Source organism: Eptesicus fuscus, chromosome 15, assembly GCF_027574615.1.
Source record: "Eptesicus fuscus isolate TK198812 chromosome 15, DD_ASM_mEF_20220401, whole genome shotgun sequence".
NCBI classification, from domain to species: domain Eukaryota; kingdom Metazoa; phylum Chordata; class Mammalia; order Chiroptera; family Vespertilionidae; genus Eptesicus; species Eptesicus fuscus.
In genome coordinates this window covers 7,611,238-7,632,025 of record NC_072487.1, presented here as the reverse complement: position 1 = coordinate 7,632,025, position 20,788 = coordinate 7,611,238, and the positions used below count along the sequence as shown (strand labels likewise).

General features: G+C 42.0%; 1 protein-coding gene across 1 annotated transcript in view; it reads right to left on the bottom strand.

Moving 5' to 3' along the window:
• The window catches only part of HABP4 (hyaluronan binding protein 4), a 43,494-nt gene that overhangs the window by 10,817 nt on the left and 11,889 nt on the right, over window positions 1-20,788 (bottom strand). Inside the window, exons 5-6 of the mRNA XM_028129846.2 lie at window positions 18,710-18,793; window positions 6,878-7,049 (exon numbers count right to left, since the gene is read on the bottom strand). Of these exons, the coding sequence (XP_027985647.2) occupies window positions 6,878-7,049; window positions 18,710-18,793 (256 nt within the window). The remainder of the gene's footprint in view (window positions 1-6,877; window positions 7,050-18,709; window positions 18,794-20,788) is intronic.

Below are 20,788 nucleotides of genomic sequence, written 5' to 3'. Positions count from 1 at the left end.
CCGTCAAAAAACTCATAGACTTAATAAATGAATTCGGCAATGTAGCAGGATACAAAATTAATGCCAAGAAATCTATGGCCTTTCTATACACCAATAATGAACTTACAGAAAGAGAGACTAAAAAGGCAATCCCATTTACCATCACACCAAAAAAATTAAGATACCTAGGAATAAACCTAACTAAGGAGGTAAAAGACCTATACGCGCAAAACTACAGGACACTGAAAAAAGAGATAGAGGAAGATGTAAACAGATGGAAGAACATACCATGTTCATGGATTGGTAGAATCAACATCATTAAAATGTTCATACTACCCAAAGCAATCTATAGATTCAATGCACTCCCCATTAAAATACCAACGGCATATTTTACAGACCTTGAAAGAACTCTCCAAAAATTCATCTGGAATAAAAAAAGACCCCGAATAGCCACAGCAATCCTGAGAAAGAAGAATAAAGTAGGAGGGATCTCAATACCAGATTTCAAGCTGTATTACAACTTAATAAAAGGAAGATAAATGATCCCATCAAAAAATGGGCAACGGACCTAAATAGAATCTTTTCAAAAGAAGACAGAAGGAAGGCCAAGAGACACATGAAAACATGCTCAACGTCACTAATTATCCGAGAGATGCAAATCAAAACAACAATGCGGTACCATCTCACACCTGTCAGAATGGCTATCATCAACAAATCAACAAACGACAAGTGTTGGCTAGGATGCGGAGAAAAGGGAACCCTCTTGCACTGCTGGTGGGTATGCAGACTGGTGCAGCCACTGTAGAGAACAGTATGGAGTTTCCTCCAAAAACTGAAAATGGAACTCCCATTTGACCCAGTAATCCCACTCCTAGGAATATATCCTAAGAAACTGGGAACCAATCAGAAAGGATATATGCACCCCTATGTTCATAGCAGCACAATTTACAATAGGTAAGATCTGGAAACAGCCTAGGTGCCCATCAGCTGATGACTGGATCAGAAAACTGTGGTACATCTACACAATGGAATACTATGCTGCCATAAAAAAGAAGGAATTCTTACCATTTGCAGCAACCTGGATGGAATTGGAGAACATTATGCTGAGTGAAATAAACCAGTGAATGAAAGAAAAATACCACATGATCTCACTCATTTATGGATAATAAAGAACATTATAAACTGTTGAACAAAAAGATAGATACAGAGGCAGTAAAGCATCAAAAAGTCTGTCAAATTACAGCAGGAAGGTTAGGGAGAGGTGGGGGAGATAAGAGATCAACCGCATGCATATAAGCATAACCAATGGACGCAAAACTCTGGGGGGTGAGGGCATATATGGGAGTGGGTTTGGGGGGGGGCAATGGTAAGATATGTACACATATAATACCTTATTAAAAAAAATAAAAATAAAAATAAATAAAAAAAGACACTACAAAGAGAATTGCAGGCCAATATTTCTGATGAACATAGATGCTAAAATCCTCAACAAAATATTAGCCAATCAGATCCAGCAATATATTAAAAAGATCATATACCATGACCAAGTGGGATTTATTTCAGGGATGAAAGGCTAGTACAGTATTCACAAATCAAAACATGTTATACATCACACTAGAGGCCCAGTGCATGATTAAATCATGCACATGTAGGGTCCCCTACACACTTTCGCTTTCGATCACGGGGGAGCTGGGTGCCTGTCCACTGGTACACCAGGCCTCTCAGAAGCCTCCAGCGTGGCGGAGGCTTCTGAAAGGCCTGGTGCCGGAGCAGACAGGCACCCAGCTCCCCTGCTTTTGATGGTCCGCAGCGGGACGTGAGCTCGCTGCCCCAGAGGCCTCTTCTGTGCCGCAGCACAGCCATGGCGCAGACGCTGAGCTTGCGCCGCCGCTGGCAATGAGAGCTCAGCGTCCCGCCGGCCCAATCGGCCCCCCCAAGTCCCGCCCCCCCGCGCCTCCTGGCCAATCGTGGGCATAGTGAAGGTACGGTCAATTTGCATATTTGTCTATTATTAGGTAGGATAAACAAACTGAAAGACAAAAACCACATGATCATATCAACAGAGGCAGAAAACACAATCAACAAAATCCAACACCCATTTTTAAGAAATATATTTTTTTATTGATTTCAGATAGGAAGGAAGAGGGAGAGAGAGATAGAAACCTCAACGATGAGAGAGAATCATTGATTAGCTGCCTCCCGTGTGCCCCCTACTGGGGATCAAGCCCACAACCAGGCATGTGCCCTTGACCAGAATCGAACCCGGGACCTTTCAGTCCACAGGCCGATGCTCTATCCACTGAGCCAAACCAGCTGGGGACCAACACCCATTTTTGATAAAAACTCTCAGCAAAGTTGGAATAGAGGGATCATATCTCAACATAAAAAAGGCCATATATGACAAACATATAGGCAACATAATACTCAATGGGCAAATACTAAAACCATTTCCCCTAAGAACAGGACCAAGACAGGGATGTCTGCTTTCACCACTCTTATTCAACATAGTACTGGAAGTCTTAGCCACAGCAATCAGACAAGAATAAAACATAAAAGGCATCCAAATTGGAATGGAGGAAGTGAAACTCTCATTATTTGCAGATAACCTGATATTGTACACAGAAAACCCTAAAGATTCCACCAAAAAACTACTAGACTTAATAAATGAATTCGGCAATGTAGCAGGATACAAAATTAACACCCAGAAATCTATGGTATTTTTATACACCAATAATGAATTCACCTAACCAAGGAGGTAAAAGATGTGCACTCAGAAACTACAGGACACTGAAAAAAGAGACAGAGGAAGATATAAACACGTGGAAGAATATACCGTGCTCATGAATTGGTAGAATCAACATCATTAAAATGTCCATACTACCAAAAGCACTCTAGAGTCAATGCAATCCCCATATTTTATAGATCTAGAACAAATACTCCAAAAATTTATATGGAATCATAAAAGACCCCAAATATCCACAACAATCTTGAGAAAGAAGAACAAAGTTGGAGGAATCACAATACCAGATATCAAGTTATACTACAAAGTCACTGTAATAAAAACAGCCCCGTACTGGCACAAGAACAAGCATATTGATCAATGGAACAGAACAGAGAACCCAGAAATCAACTGAAGCCATTATACTCAATATCTGACGAAAGAGATAATAGCATACAATGGAATCAAGACAGTATCTTCAATAAATGGTGTTGGGGAAATTGGACAGATAAATGTAAAAAAATGACCACCAACTTACACCATACACAAGAATAAACTCAAAAATGTAAGTCGTAAAACCATAAAAATCCTAGAAGAAACCATAGGCAGCAAAATCTAAGACATCTCTCATAGCAATATGTTTGCGGATACATCTCTTAGGAAAGGGAAACTAAGGAGAAAATAAACAGATGGGACTACATCAAAATAAGCTTCTGCACAGCAAAAGAAACTATCAACAAAATGACAGGGGAGCCCACTGTATGGGAGGACATATTTACCAATGATACATTTGATAAAGGGTTAATATCCAAAATATTTAAGGAACTCATACAACTTAACAAAATGAAGACAAACAATCCAATTTTAAAAAAGGGGGCAAAGGACCTAAACAAACACTTCTCCAAAGTGGACATACAGATGGCCAAGAGACATATGAAAACATCCTCAAAGTCACTGATTATCAAAGAGATGCAAATTAAAATGACAATGAGGTATCACCTCACCTGTCAAAATGGCTACCATCAACAAATCAACAAATGGCAAGTGCTGGCAAGGATGTGGAGAAAAGGGAATGCAGACTGTGCAGCCATTATGGAAAACAGTATGGAGTTTCCTCAAAAAAGTAAATACAGAACTGCCATTTGACCCAGTGATTCCACTTCTAGGAATATACCCTGAGAAAAACAAAACACTAATCAGAAAGAATGTATGTACCCCTATGTTCATAGCAGTACAATTTACAATAGCTAAGATTTGGAAACAGCCCAAGTGCCCATCAGCAGACGAGTGGATAAAAAATCTGTGGTACATTTACACCATGGGGTACTATGCAGCAGTTAAAAAGGTTCTCTTATCCTTTGAGAGAGCATGGAAGGACCTGGAGAGTATCAAGTTAAGTGAAATAAGTCAGTCAGAGAAAGACAAGTATCATGTGACCTCACTCGTATGTGGAATCAAATGACCAAAATAAACTGATGAACAAAACAGGTTCAGAAGAGATCAACCAAAGGACTTTTATGCATGCATATGAATATAACCAATGGATACAGACAGTAGGGGGGTAAGGGCATGTGCTGGGGGGTGGGAGTGGCTGGGGAGAGGTCAACGGGGGGAAAAAGGAGACTTATGTAATTCTTTAAACAATAAAGAATTTAAATTAAAAGAAAAAATAGATCCAGAGACATAGAAGCATGGAACACTGTTGAATCTCAGAGGGAAGAAGGGGGAGGGTGGACGGGTCAGAAGAGATCAATCAACCAAAGAATTTGTATGTATATATACATAACCCATGGACACAGACAATGGGGTGAAGGCCTGGCGGGGGGAGGGGCTGGAGGAAAAAAAAAACTTGTATGCATATATGCATAACCCATGGACCATGGATACAGACAAAAGTGTGGTGAAGGCCTGGTGCAGGGGGCGGGTGCAGGCTAGATGGGGTCAATGGGGGGGAAAAAGGGTCATCTGTAATACTTTCAACAATAAAGCTTTTAAAAATAATAATATATTTTTAAAACAACAACACAAAACAGTAAGAGGCAAAATGATAAACAGCTGCCTCCTGGTTTGGAAAACAGCTGCAGGGGACAGGTGGCCCTGCCCCAGCAAGGGACAATGTGCAATGGGCTCAGTGAGCTAAAGTTCAGAAGCCAAAGCACGCTGAGGGCCCAGCTCCACTTGCAGACTAGTGTTAGGTTTGAACTTTGCAAAAATCAGAGCTCCAAGGGAATGAGAGGTATTACCCTAGTGCTTTTGTCTCTTAGGGTGCCCAGAACAAAGGCTAATGTTGCTTTAAGAATAATTTCTGGCTAAAATCTCCAAGGCCATAAAATTAACAAAGATGTGTGCTTTCCTGAGACGAAGCTCAGTGTCTTAGCTCAGCCAAATGCTTCAAATATTCCAGAAGCCTTCTCTGCGGAGCCAGAGCTGGAGCTGGAGCCGGAGCCGGAGCCGGGAGGAGAATCTGATGAGAATTACGGAGAGCAGCTTCTATTTTCACCTAACGTGTCAGCTGCACATGTCACCCTGACAGCACATTTGTTTTAGGCAAGGCTATATTTACAATTCCCCAGAACAAAAAGAACAACAAAAGTGGAGAGGAAAAGAACCAACCCAGCTATCTGATGTATTTGTTAAAAAAAGAAAAAGCTCTCAGAGATTTCCACTTGTAGAAAAAGTCACTTGTAGTAGATAGCTCTTACTAGTCAAGGCCCCTAAGAGCCTGGAGTACCCAAACAGGAGGGTGGGAGGGGGTTCTGTATCATAAACAACACTTTAATGAAAGTATTCGTTCAAAGAGTACAACTAACCAAAGTGTAAATTAGCTGTAGTGGGTGTGGGTCAGTGGTTAGAGCATCGGCCCAAACACTGAAGGGTCTTGGGTTTGACTCCCAGTCAAGGGCATGTACCTGGGTTGCAGGTTCGACACCCGGCTTGTCAGGGCGCAGCCGGGAGGCAATCAATCAATGTGTCTCTCTCACATCAATGTTTTCTCTCTCTCTCTCTCTCTCTCTCTCTCTCTCTCTCTCTCTCTCTCCCTCCCTCCCTCCCTCCCTCCCACTCTCTCTTAAAAAAAAAAAGTCAATGGAAAAAATATCCTTGGCGAGGATTAATAGGAAAACAAAGTGTAAATGGGAATAAGACAATTCTACATGGTGCAAAATCCCTGAGTTTCAAACAGAAAATAAATGAATAACATCCAGCAGAGAGGATTTGCTCATCACCATCACTGACACAGAGGCTGGTATTAAGATAAGCAGCGGGAGTGAATGGTGCAAATTATAACTGTTCAAATTAGAATGCTTTAGTGTGCCCTTAAGTTCAGTAACTTACACAGAAATGTAATTAAAGACTTTCTGACCACCCAGCCACCGTGGCTCAGTGGTTGAACGTCAACCTATGAACCAGGAAGTCACAGTTTGATTTCCAGTCAGGGCACATGCCGGGGCTGCAGCTGGATCCCCAGTGCAGGGCGTGCAAGAGACAGCGGATCAGCGATTCTCTCTGATCAGTGATGTTTCTATCTCTCACCTCCTCTCCCTTTCTCTCTGAAATAAATAAAAATACATATTTTTTAAAAAGACTGACCATCCTTGTCTATATATTTTCAAAGCGGAGGCCTCCGATAAAGAGCTGAACATAAGCCAGGAACAGTAAGGCCTCACAGAGTGGCCCTGTGAGCAGCCCCGACTGCACAGCAGGCTGCCAGCCTCTTCGGGCTCCTCGGCTGAGTTTCAGCAGTTACACAGGGAGCAAAGCTGCACAGGGCATAGCACCCCGACCGGTTTCAAATGATCAACCCTCCCAATTAAGTGCCCTAAGAACTAGAGGTGAGAGTAATCTAATCATGTTCATGTTGAAATGGCATCATTCAGAAACATTCTGTACCTCCTTTGATACAAAAATGAAGTGCAATTAACATGTACTATTTGCACAGTCTCAGCAGAGTTCTGGGTGAGCAGAAAATTCACTGTCATTATTACTACTTTGTATTAAGTGTCAACTGGTCAAAATTCAATTAAATACAGTAAAATTAGGCACACATCATCTCGATTACATTAGGTAGAAACTAGAATGCCAACTGCCAATGTTACATTTTCAAAATAGAAGTGGGAAGGCCCATCTCGTTTCCAGTAAGGTATCAGGGAAGATTAGCTCCAGACAGAACGTCATGCTTACATCATCTCTGTATCGGGACTTGTGTATCACCACTGCTTTGGAAGGGACCGTGCACTCAGGTTTCCGGATGTTAAATTCAGGCTTGGGTCTGGTCTGTTCTTGAAGAGTTTTCCACTCATCTAGGGTCATCTCTTGAACTTGAGTTTCTTCTTCTACCTCCAACTCAGGAACTCTGGAAAGTATAATCATAAAGAATAACTTTGGATGGGTCTGAAAAGTCTACTTTCTCAAAGAAAAACTCATAGCCATTAGTTTAACATACTTTCATGATACTGCATCTCAAATCTAAAGAAGGTAAGAAAATCTTTGGGCCAAAAGCTTCCTTGTTTTATTTTCACAACTTTATGCCATCACTGCCAACGGAAGATACTTCCTGTCTGTGCTCAAAGCAGTCTTTGAAAAGCAGGAACATTACCATCCCAATGACAGGCACCTGACCACCAGGACTCCCTTCCCAGATAGCACTGCACATGACATGAGATAATTATAGAGGAAAGTGGGAGAAGCTACTAAGGTAAAACAAAGCAAACCATGAACACATTAAAAAACAATGGGCCACAAATGCCTACTTTTATAAATATTCTCTTTAAATTCATTTTTTAAAGAAAAAAAAAGATAAACATGTAGATCAGAAATCTGGACTTTAAAGAAATAAACCCTCACATTTATGATCAACTGATTTTTTTGGACCAGAATGCCAAAGACAAAAGGAAACAGTCTCTTCAAGAAATGGTGCTGGGAAAACTGGGTATCCGCGTGCAAAAGAAAGAAGTTGAATCCCTATCTCACACCAAAATGTAAGAGCTAAAAGTATGAAACTCTAGAAAACATAGGTGTAAACTTTCATAATTTGGATTAGGCAATGGTTTCTTATATATGACACCAAAAGCACAAACAACAAAAGAAAAAGCAAATAAACTGGGCATCACCAAAACTGAAAACTTTTGTGCTGCAAAGGATACCATCAGGAAAGTAAAAAAGACAATGCACAGAATGGTAGAAAACATGTGATAATCATATATCTGATAATGGGCTTATATCTAAGAATACACCAAGGACTCTTACAACTCAGTAAAAAGAAATGATCCAACTCAAAACCAGGCAAAGCTCTGAATAGACATTTTCCCAAAAATAGGTCTGTACATAGGCAATAAGATGCTCAACATCATCAGACATCAGGGAAATGCAAATCAAAACCACAACAACTTTCATCACTCTACCAGCACGGAGATGTTTAGACACAAAAGGCCATTTGGAAAGTGTTGGTGAGCCCTGACTCAGTTGGTTTCAGCATTGTCCCAAAAGGCCAAGATTGCAGATTCAATCCTCAGTCAGGGCACATACAAGAATCAACCAATAAGGGCAAAAATAAGCGGGACAAGAAATCAATCTCTTTCTTTTTAAAAATCAATCAATAAATAAAGTGTAGGTGAGGATATGGAGAAATTAGAACCTCTTATATTGCTTGTGGAAATATGAAATGGTGTGACCATTTGGAAAATAGTCCGACAGTTACTCAAAAATTTAAACATAGCGCTACCATCTGACCTAGCAATGTCATTCCTAGGTATGTTAGTATATCCAAGAGCAATAAAAACATAAGTCCATGTGAAAACTAACAATCGCATAAAAACTCAATAATGCTATTTATAGCATCATCTATACTAATAAAAGCCTATGTGGTCATCACGCCCTCACGCCGTGATGCCCTCACTCCGTAACAATCCATCACCAGGAGGCTGCGTGCACAGCAGGCATGCGTGGGTGGGCAGGGCTGTGTGCCCATGGAGCCGCGGAGGTGGGCCCTGGCAGCTCCGCCTCCACGCAGAAAGGCTGGGGATCCCCCGGCGTGGGGTCCCCCGGCTCCAGGTTACCTCTTTGGAGCAATCCATCAAAGAGCCCCAGATGGATGGGTGGAGCCTACCTCTTTGGGGAGATTGATCATGGGGCTCCTGCCCTGTGAGAGGGCACAGGCCAGGCTGGGGAACCGCCCCCACCCCCAGTGCATGAATTTTGTGCACCAGGCCTCTAGTTATTTGTAATAGGCAAAAAGGAGAAACAGCCTAAATGTCAATATGTCAATCAGCTGATAAACAGCTAAACAAAATATGGTCTATCTACATTATAGAATATTTGGCTAGAAGAAGGAATGAAGAACTGATACATATTACAACATGTATAAATCTTAAAAACACTTATGTGAAATAAGTCAGCTACAAAAAGTTTATGTAGGATTCCATTTATATAAAACATCTAGAAAAGGCAAATTCATAGAGACAGAAAGCAGATTAACCTTTTGCACTCAGATGTCGAGTGTGACTTGACACGGTTAGCATCTGTAGCAGCTCGTATGCCGAATTGTATTGAACGTATCAATAATTTTAAATATAAAAAAATCCAAATAAATAAGTTTGTATGAAAAGAAACTCCAGTTTTTTATTCTACTGCCGCGCTTTGTAAAATCTGGGGTATTTAAAAAATTAAATCCCGAATAGAATAAAGTAATTGAGAAAAAAGCAAGCGAGTGCAAAGAGTTAATGGTAGCCAGGCACTGGGGGGAGAGGGGAAGAGAGAGTCGGGAGAGGTGGGGGCTGAGGGGAGAGGGTGAATAGGAATTGAGTGTTTATAGTGTGGGGCAATGAAAATGTTTTAGAATGAGATAATGTTGATAGTGGCAAAACATTGTGAAAAGTACTATATGTCACTTCACTGTACACTTTAAAATGATCAAAATTGTAGGGTAGCTCAGTTGATTAGAGTATTGTCCTGATATGCTAAGGTTATGAGTTTGATCCAGTAGGAGCACATATAAGAAGCAACCAATGATGCATAAATAAGTGGAACAAAAAATCGATGTTTCCCTCTCAAGTCAATAAATTTTAAAAAATGGTCAAAATATAAATGTTATGTTATATATATTCTACCACCGAAAGAGATAATAAAGAAGAAATGAAGTATTAATACATCCTATGATATGGATGAACCTGAAAACATTATGCTAAGTGAAATAAGTCAGACACAAAAGGACAAATATATTCCACTATGTGAGTTACCTAAAATAGGCAAATTCATAGAGACAAAGTAGAATGGGGATTATCAGGGGCTGAGGGGAGGGGAATGGGAGTTATTATTTCATGGGCACAGAGTTTGTTTAAAACAATGAAAAAGTTCTGAAGATGTATGGTGGAGATGGTTACACACAATATGAATGTAATTAATACCACTAAACTGTACACTTGAAAATGGTTAAAGTGACAATTTTTATGTTATATATACTGTACCACAATTTTTAACATTTAATAATGTAATATACCAGAAACCATTGAATTGTACAGTTTAAATGAAGGAAGTATATAGTGTAGGAATTATATAAAGCTTAAAAGAAAAAAATCATTAAGAGGGAGTTGGTAGGGGATCAAATCTATAATACTGCCCTTGAAAAGCTAATGTAATTTAAGGTTAATGATATAAAAAACCTTAGCAAAATCAGGAGAGAAACCTAATCATAGAGGAAACAAAATAGACACAATTGCAAAGTGACTTTAAATGCCAAGCTGATGGTGGAAAGAACCTCAAAGCAGTGGATGTCTCTGAAGAAGATGAGGGAACTTCCTGGTAATGGTAACATTCTACATCGGATATATACGCTATTTATCAAAACAATGAATGTACACTTATTTTTGTACATTTCACAATAAATTATATATCAATTTAGCAGGTGGGTATATATGTTTATTGTAAAATTTTTTAAACTTTGCTGTGCTTTAAATTTTCATAAAAAATGTTAGAAAATACTAATATTAAAATATATCCCAGCCCTGGCCAATGTGGCTCAGTTGGTTGTAGCATTGTCTTGTACACCATAAGGTGGTGGGTTCAATTCCTGGTCAGGGCTCATACCCAGGTTGCAGGTTCGATCCCTGAGAAGAAACCAATCAATATTTCTCTCCCACATGGATGTTTTTCTTTCTCTCCCTTCCTCTCTCAAAAACAAGTCAATAAAAAGTATATATTTATGTATATTCACTGAGTGGCCAGATTATTATGATCTCTGAACGCATAATAATCTGACCATTCAGAGTGTGTGTGTGTGTGTGTGTGTGTGTGTGTGTGTGTGTATTAGAGGCCTGGTGCATGAATTCATGCATGGGTGGGGTCCAGCTAGCCTAGCCAGGGGGAGGGGACATGGGCAGTTGGCCGGCCTGCCTGCTGGTTGAACTCCTGGTTGAGGGGACAATTTGCATATTAGCCTTTTACTATATAGGATATACACTGAGTGGCCAGATTATTATGCGTTCAGAGATCATAATAATCTGGCCACTCTGTGTGTGTGTGTGTGTGTGTGTGTGTGTGTGTGTGTGTGTATCTTACCTAATAAAAGGGTAATATGTAAATTACCATCACTCCGCTACGCCCACGATTGGGCCAGTGGGAGGCACAGGGGGTGGGACTCGGGGTGGAGGCCAGGGTGGCCGATTGGGCCGGCAGGACGCTGAGCTTGTGTCGCCAGTGGCAGCGCGAGCTCAGCGTCTGTGCCATGGCTGTGCTACGGAACAGAAGGGGCCTCTAGGGCAGTGAACTCACGTCCTGCCGCGGACCATCAAAAGTGGGGGAGCTGGGTGCCTGTCTGCTCTGGCACCAGGCCTTTCAGAAGCCTCTGCCGAGCCGGAGGCTTCCGAAAGGCCTGGTGCACCAGCGGACAGGCACCCGGCTCCCCCGCAATCGAAAGCGAAAGCGTATAGGGGACCCTACACGTGCATGATTCAATCATGCACTGGGCCTCTATTTATATATATATATATATATATATATACATATATATACATATATATACATATATATATATACACACACACACATATATATAGTTTGTTTTTAAATTATAATATAAATTAGGGAAAGAGCAGGGATAGAAGCTAGTTGAAAAATATCATGTTTTACCAGACTGCACTTTTGGAAACATGTAATTATATTTTACATAACTATAAAACAGGCTAAAATTAAAACTCAATGTCTAAAATTTAAAAGCAAAATTAATCAAATTAATCCAACTTTTTATGAAGTTGGTGATACAACCAACAAAAGAAACTAAAGTGCCTTTAAATATGAATTTACTCATTTCTCTCTATATAACTGTTTAGTAATCATTATTGGAGGTAGTATTGATAATACTATATGTGGCTGCTGTGTGTTGCACATGAGTAAAAGTAGAATGTTACTAACAACTAGGATTTTCAGCATGGAAGAAACAGACACAAATATAAAATATTTTAGCTAAAAATCTTGTAGTCCTAACTTTCAAATGGAAATATTAAATTAACTCACAACACATTTTATCTTAGAAATATGTCTATGTGTCTATTTCCTTGCTATCAGTTAAATGTCTTAGAAATAGTCAAGAGCCTAGGAGCAGTGAGCATCCTTAGTGGCCAGACCATGGTATCCAAATACCACGTCCTAGTGAAGGACTATGGCTCTTTGAAAAATGGCTCAGTATGAAGCATGGGACAGGAAGTATAAATGACAACTCTGGAACAACAGCAAGAAAGCTATCCAAGACCGCTAAATGTGTGTCAAAAGGATCAAGAATCAACTTGCAGAGGTTTCCTCTAGTAAAAAAATGGGTCAGTTTAAATAAAAACCTCAGTGGATTGAAACACACTAGATGTTTAAGTCTCGAAGTTCAAAATGACTTTAAAAAGATTTGGCGCCTTTGAAGTACACTAGGGAACCAGGTCATTATTCTAAAAATGGATAAATAAGAGGTACTTGTAACCATTTATTTAACGAGTACCTTTTATTTATCTTGTCTTTCCTTAACAAACTTATACCTCGGTGCAATCAACTAGTTCTACTGCAGATAATTCCAGCTAATAACTAAAGAATGACAGACTACCACCAATTTGCAGCTCCAATGGACAAAGGCAATAATAATCAGCGACCTTCCATAACCTATTAAACAACCTTGCCAAAAAGTTGAACCCAATTTTTTTATATTATTATTGATTTGAGAGAGAGAGAGACAAACATTGATGTGAGAAATATCAATCAGCTGCCTCTTGTACGTACCCTGACAGAGGACCAAACCTACAACCTCAGTATGTGTCCAGGAATTGAACCGGCAGCCTTTTGGTGCATGGGGCAACAATCTCTGAGCCACAACAGCCAGGGAGAACCTGAATTTGACTAAACTTCTGTCTCCCGTTACTCATTTTCAGGAAATACACAAAATGTAGGGGACAGAGAAGCATGTCCAACTACTCTACTAGAAATGCTGTGCTGGAACTGGCTTGCTTGCATCAAGTCATAAAGCCAATTGTTAAAATTTCAGGAATTTTGTGAGCCAGATGTTAAACACAGTCATTGTGTAAAACTAACTTGTATACTCTTATAACTAACTATATTGTAAAACAAGCTAATAAAGGCTCACGACTCACTATCCCCTAATTATTTCACCACAGTTTACCTCTATCTGTGCTCTTGGGGCTTTTTATGTCTATTGTATGTGCACAGTGGAAATACTACATGATGGTGTACGACTGCACCTCTCTCCCAACTCTGCATTCAGTGATGTCACATTGGTCGGGGTTTTTTGTTTTTACTATGTTTTTATTGATTTCAGAGAGGAAGGGAGAAGGAAGAGAGACATAGAAACATCAATGATGCAAGAGAATCATTGATAGGCTGCCTCCTGCACAACCCCTACTGGGGGTTGAGCCCACAACCCAGCCAAGTGCCATTGGCCGGAATCAAACCCAGGACCCTTCAGTCCACTGAGCCAAACCAGCTAGGGCACACTGTTGTTGTTTTTTTAAATCAGCCATTTAAGAATATTTGCACCACAGAAACCAGCAAGTGCAACAGATGTGGGCTTTTCATCCCAGAGAACCGGGCATTAAGTATTTACCAGCATACCATTGCCCACAGGATGTTTCAGTAAAATTCTGACTCTGGAAAACTCTTTGGACACATGACCTAGTTCTTTAATAAATAAATTGCAAGAGAAAACAGATTAAATGTGACTCAAGGGTAATCAAGATAGTGTGATATTACTGTAATATAGATAGACCAACTAAATAGAGTACAGAAATACGCCCACACATTCATGGGCAACTGATTTTCAGCAATGATGCTCAGTATGCTGGAATGTCTGAATGTGCAAAGAAAAGAGCTTCTATCCACACCACAAACCGTGCACAAAAATCACTCAAAAGGGATCAAATAAATACATATTACTTTTTTAAAATAATGGATCAGATACCTAACCATAACACCCAAAATTATAAAACCAATGCATTCAATTCACCCTTCAAGAAGTTCTAAACCAAGAGGTGCACTGAATATACATTGTGGCTGAATGTCAAAAGCATGAGGGTTGGAGTAAAACTCAGACAAAGCCCAGACAGAGCATCACCATCTTCTAATGCACTTCTTACAAACAACCCTACTGTGAAATTACCAAAAAGTTATCACTGTACAATTAAAATTTTAGTGATCCTTTACATTTGACAAGGCAGTGCAGAAATAAGAATTTCTCAGCAGTCTTCCACTAGAGGGCCCGACTCCACAGTGCAGCTCCTGCAATTCTAACTAGATGCTCACTGTCCACTGCGGCCAGCAGAAAAGAGAGGAAGATGTGCTGGCTGGCAGAGATGAGAGGGGAAGATGTGCTGACGGGCTCTGCGAGGTCAGTGCAGACAATGAGATGGCCACCAAATCATTATTTTGTCTTTCAGAGGAACTGTTTAATTGGGAGAATTATTTTGCCTAATATCCATGCTGGAGTACTGCAATCTATTACAGAGATTAGAATAATGCTACAATTTACTTTCTATTATTCTGTTTTAAGTTAAACAAGTGACCCGTCGCGAAGTTGCGCAAGACCCAGGACCTACCCCCCCCACCCCCCCCACCCCCGCAACACCATGCGACTGCCCTGAGTCCCGGAGTCCCGCCCCGCGTGGCCGGCACGCCAAAGGACGGCCGAGTCCTGGAGTGCCGCCCCGATGCCCCACCTCCAGGCTGTGCGGAGTGGCCGCCGGGCCCCGCCCCTGTGGTGCACACACGGGGCCGCAGAAACCCTGGCAGAAGCCACTCGAAAAGGCCGCTGGTATCCCCACACCCCCGTGGGGCAGCAGGAACCCTGGCAGAAGCCACTCGAAAAGGCCGCTGGGACCCCCACACCCCCGTGGGGCAGCAGGAACCCTGGCAGAAGCCACGCGAAAAGGCCGCTGGGAGCCCCACACCCCCATGGGGCAGCAGGAACCCTGGCAGAAGCCACGTGAAAAGGCCACTGGGATCCCCACACCCCCATGGGGCAGCAGGAACCCTAGCAGAAGCCACGCGAAAAGGCTGCTGGGACCCCAACCCCGCCGTGGGGCAGCAGGAACCCTGGCAGAAGCCACACGGAGCGGCTGCCGGCCCCGGCCCCGCCCCCACTGCGTGCGCCGCCATTTTGTGACTGCGTTATGGCATGAGGGTCAATTTGCATATGACCTCTTTATTATATAGGATTTGTAGAAATGGTTTATTGGCTCAAAAAGGATTTTTTTTTCCTAAAAATAACTCATTTTCTCACAAGCGGTGGGAATCTTTTTTCTGCCCAGGGCCATTTGGATATTTATAACATTATTTGAGGTCCATACAAAATTATCAACTTAAAAATTAGCTTGCTTTATGTGGTCAAACATTTAATTAATTCACCTCTAATGCCTTGGCAGCAGGGCCAGACCAAGTAATTTCTCAAGCCTTACATGGTCTTAGGACTGGACGTTCCCCACCCGATATGTACACTGCTAACCCATTTCCTTAGTTTCCTCCCTGTCTAAAGATTGCTGTTAACTGTTCATCTACTTCCTAAATGCATTTCTTAGTTTTGAATGTAAGTTAACAGCTTTCAAAATCATCAGTCATTGTAGCATTTTACTCTTGCAATAAGTAACAATAATAATAGCAGCTACTGCCCTAGCCAGTTTGGCTCAGTGAAAAGAACATTGGCCTGTGGACTAAAGAGTCCTGAGTTCAATTCCGGTCAAGGGCACCTACCTGGGTTGTAGGCTCGATCCCCAGCCCAGGTTGGGGCGCATGGAGGAGGTAACCAATCGATGTGTCTCTCTCACATTGATGTTTCTCTCTCTGTCTCTCCCCTCCTCCCTTCCTTCCACTCTCTCTGAAAATCAATGGAAAAATATCCTCAAGTGAGGATTAACAAAAAAATAAAAAATAAATAATAGCAGGTATTTATTTACACAGCACTAACTATGTGCCAGGTCTTACTCTATGTGACACACATACACATACCCCCAACCAACCCTTATAATAACCCTCTGATGTAGTCCTGTTATTCCCATTTTGCAGATAAAGGAAACAGAAAATAAATAACTTGTCCTAACTACTATGTGCAGGGATTTGAACCCAGCACACTGGCGGCTTGAAGTCCATAGACACCCTCTTGGCAGCTGAAGGATAAGTAAAAGGTAAATAGGTGAAGGGTTGGCGGGGGCTTGGAGGCACAGAAAAAGGAGGAAACAGCATTGTAGAAGCTCTATGCCAAGTGTGGGGGCAGCAGGAGAAAGGTATTTGGCAACATAAATAAGGGCCACCTGGTGGACCCGGAGAACGCACCGGCACTCTGCAGGGCCAGACCACACAGGTCAGGACAAGGAACAGAAAGGGCACGAAGCCGCCGTGGTCTTCACAAGGCTGAGGGCATGGAACTCATCGCCAGTGTGAAAGCCACTTTGGCGTGGCAACGGGCTGCTAGAAGGTGAGCATGCGGCGAGGGAGCCACGGTGACAGACCAGCAGACAACAGCTGAGTCTGTGACACATGAAGGTGGTGGATTTAGAGGGTACCAATCATCAGGGCAGAGTGACAGACTGGATTTTGGGGGGAGAGGGACAAGAAGAAGGAAGTCTCAAGGATGACTCCCGGAGTCTGGTTTGTGCAACTGGTTGGATGGCAATGCTGCTCCACCAGATGGACACGTGCTGAGGCCCAAGGAGGGTGGACCTCCGCCCTGGACGTGCTGCGGGAGGAGCCCTGGATGTTCAGGGGCAGGTGTCCAGCAGGAAGGCAGACCCACAGGCCTGGAGTCCGAGCCAAAGTTGGGAGCCCAGGCATATGCTCTGGAGTCAGTGTATGAACATCAATTCGAGCTGCACAGTGCAGGAGTTCCACACAAAGACACTAGAGAAAGGGAAGGCTAAGGCAGAGCCCTGAAGACTCATATTTTAAAAGACCAGAGAGACAAGGATGAGTCTGCAAAGGACCCGAGAGGCAGGAGGAAAGCCAGAGTGCAGGAATCACAGAACCCAATGGCAGGGTGCCCTTAAGATCAATAGCCCTGGCCAGGTGGCTCAGCTGGCTGGAGCACTGCCCGCACACAAAACAAGGTCCCAGTCAGGGCACATACCTAGGTTGTGGGTTCGATACCCAGTCAAGGTGTATATGGAAGGCAACCGATTGTTTTTCTCTCACATCGATGTTTCTCTCTCTCTCTCTCTCTTTCTCTCTCCACATCCTTCGGTGAGGATTAAAAAAAAAAGGATCAAGCCCTAGCCAGTTTGGCTCAGTGGATAGAATGTCGGCCTGTGGACTGAAAGGTCCTGGGTTTGATTCCAGTCAAGGGCACATGCCCAGGTTTCGGGCTCGACCCCCCAGTAGGGGAAGTGCAGGAGGCAGCCGATCAATAATTCTCTCATCACTGACGTTTCTCTCTCTCTCTTCCTCTCCTTTCCTCTCTGAAATCAATAAAAATATATATTTTTTAAAAAGGATCAATAAAGTCAGATGCTCTGAGAGGTCAAGGACAACACAGACCAAAACATCCATCAGGCCTGGAGACGTGAGGGGACTGTTTCAGAGGGCAGCAGGACAGAGCCAGACCTGGAGTGAAATAAGAAGTAAAAAGGGAGAAAATGGAGAGAGAACACACACCCTGAGAAAGGTGGCTGACTGAGAATGTGGGACAAGAGAAGATTTAAAACGGAAGAAACTGAGCATGTTTAAAACGCTTGTTGGAAGACCAGAGTAGGGCAGCAGGAGGCGAGTAGACCTGAGGGGAGGAGCTAGTGAGTGTGAGGTTTCGGTGAAGTCAGCAGGAAACAGGCCCCAAAGCCCACGAGGTGGGAGGAGCCGTGGTGCCTCCCTTTCGCCACCTGGGACGGCAGCTAGAGGGCGCGCAGGAGGAGGCAGGTTTGCACTTTTGGGTGTGGGAAGGTGATGCAGCTCCCATCTGATGGCTCCTAATTTCCCCAAGTTGTATATAGAAGATGAAAGAGCAGGTGTGGGCAAATGGGGGGCAGTGCCAGGGATCTGAGGAGATGCAAAGGATTAAAGCAGTCACTGTAGGGGGAAGACTCATTTCAGAATGCTGGCGACCAACAGTGACCTGCAGTGCTCAGCCTGTGGGTGCAGGAGAGAAGGCGATAGCCACAGCCATCCAGGAGGTGGATCCTGCTGGCCAGGGAGCTTAATGACTTGGCAAGAGTGCCTGAGAGGGAGCAGGGGCCTCAGCTCCATGAAGAAAAGAGGAGGGAGAATGAAGGGACAAGAGAAGGGATCATGATGAGAGAGACTGGTCACATACAGGCTGCTGATGGAAAAGAGGTTATGGACACAGGACAGAAGACTCGAATTTAACCGATTCATTATCATTACTAACCATTCATTACATTTGCATTATTAATCAGTGCAATTACTTGTTAATACATTAAGTAGATCAACCTCTGTGACATGACAAAAGGCTGAGCTTCCTGCTCTATGAAGCATCCTTAGAAATCGGTAACAAAAAGCGCAATAACCCAAGGGGAAAAAGAATTAAACACCTACTTGGCTGGAGACCCCTCCTCCAGGGCGTCCGGGGACTCCTCCACCACCGGGGGCTCCTCCACAGGCCCAGCTGGCTCCCCGTCACTGAAAGCAGCAAGAACCATCCCAGTCACACAAACTGGTTTACAGCAATGCTCTTAGATATTCAAGAGAGAGAGAAACATGTTATAATGCCCTTTTCTTATGAAGATATCCTTCAAGGAGTTATATGCACACACACAGGTAATCCACATTAAAATAAAAAAGACAAAATGCTCTCAATTGATAGTCCATATAAATTATTTTCACAAATGTGAAAGGTACTTTGAGAAATAGAAGTTTCTATGAATGGTCTAAAATTATAACAGATTATAAAGAACCAGAAGAAATATTCAAAACTCTTCTGAACTTAGGAAATTCCCATTATTAACAGGGGCCATAAAATGACTTACAATAGATAAGAATATGCCATATCAAACTTTTAGAAAATGGTAAGAAAGTAAAAACATTCCACAGAAATAGTACGTTGGATTTCAAACTAGCTGGTAATGACTATTTGAATTTTAACATATATGACTTTAATTCTTCCTTTTTATGGTAACATTAATCCTATCTGAACATTACTTAAAAACAAATCAGTCCCAGCAAAGAAATTTCATTTTCAGGAAAATGCTAAAATTAGTAAATATATTTGAGTATATAATGTCAATATAATGGACATTACATATCCATTAGAAATATTTTACACTCTACGTACAGAACCCAGCTTCATAAAATAGGCTATTTTTTTCTAAAGTAAAGAAATTGAACTGTAAAACAGAATAGACTTTTTACACTAATTTTTGTTGTTGTTAATCTTCACCCGAGGATATTTTCCCATTGATTATGAGAGAGAGTGGAAGGGAGGGGGGAAACAGAGAGAGAGAAACAATGTGAGAGAGACACATAGATTGGTTGCCTCCCACAGGCTCCGACTGGGGCCATGGATCAAGCCTGCAACTGAGGTAGTATCCTTGACCGGAATCAAACCTGGCACCCTTCAGTCTGCGGGCTGACGCTCTATCCACTGAGCAAAACTGGCTAGGGCTACGCTAATATTGTTAATTTTCAAAACAAAGCTATTGTAATCAGCTTTTAAAATAACTACTCAGTTTTTCAATGCAAAATTAGAATGACTGATTTTTCCTTTTAAAAAAGGTCCTGAATCAAACGCACTTGTGCTGGAAGGACATCCATGTGCTCTGCGCGGCGGAGGCCCTGCACAAGGCGCTCTGCACCACAGCCTGACCCTGCGGGGTCACGGAGGTTTTAGCATCAGCAGCCACAGTGCTGAATTACTCCAACTTTCTCTTTGTCTCTTGGCCACATAATAAACCAACGGGATAAAAACACAGGTGCACCGACAGTCACAGCTTTCAAAAATACATAAAACGGTTGATGTTTCTAACTCTCTCCCTCTCCATTCCTCTCTGAAATCAATAAAAATATATATTTTAAAAATTCATAAAATGGCTACAAAGAAACGGGGAAGGAAAAAAGTAGAGGAATACAAAGAGACTTTGTAAAAACCGGTATTTCTAAAACTTGAGCAATTGATTTTAAAGAAAAAAAAAATCACAGATCTCCCCCCTATGTTGACCTAAATTCTTTTATGACTAAACATAAAATTAACATTGTATTTACAGGTCTTATAGAACCATATGACCACAACTACAAAACAATCAAGTGTCAATATCAGGCACAATTTGCTTTGGCAGATTTTGTTATTCTGTTTAATGTCAATCACCAATGCTGGGTAAGTTAGAGGAAAGATGCAGCTCCAGCCAGGGCCAAGTCCACTGTGACTTCAGTTATTCCAACAGACCATGCCCGCTAAAACACCTATGTTCCACAACACTATGCTGACCACATCAAAGCTTTGTTTCCCAGCTCAAATTCACTCACATAAATGAATGACACCAACAGATTTTAGCCAAATGTTCCTTGATTACTAAACTGTTCTGCTCTTCACAACAGACGTTGGAAGGCAGCATTGCTGCAAATTGCATTGTGGGTATCTATTTCAATTGGTAACAAAAAAATAATATCTGATTTTATACT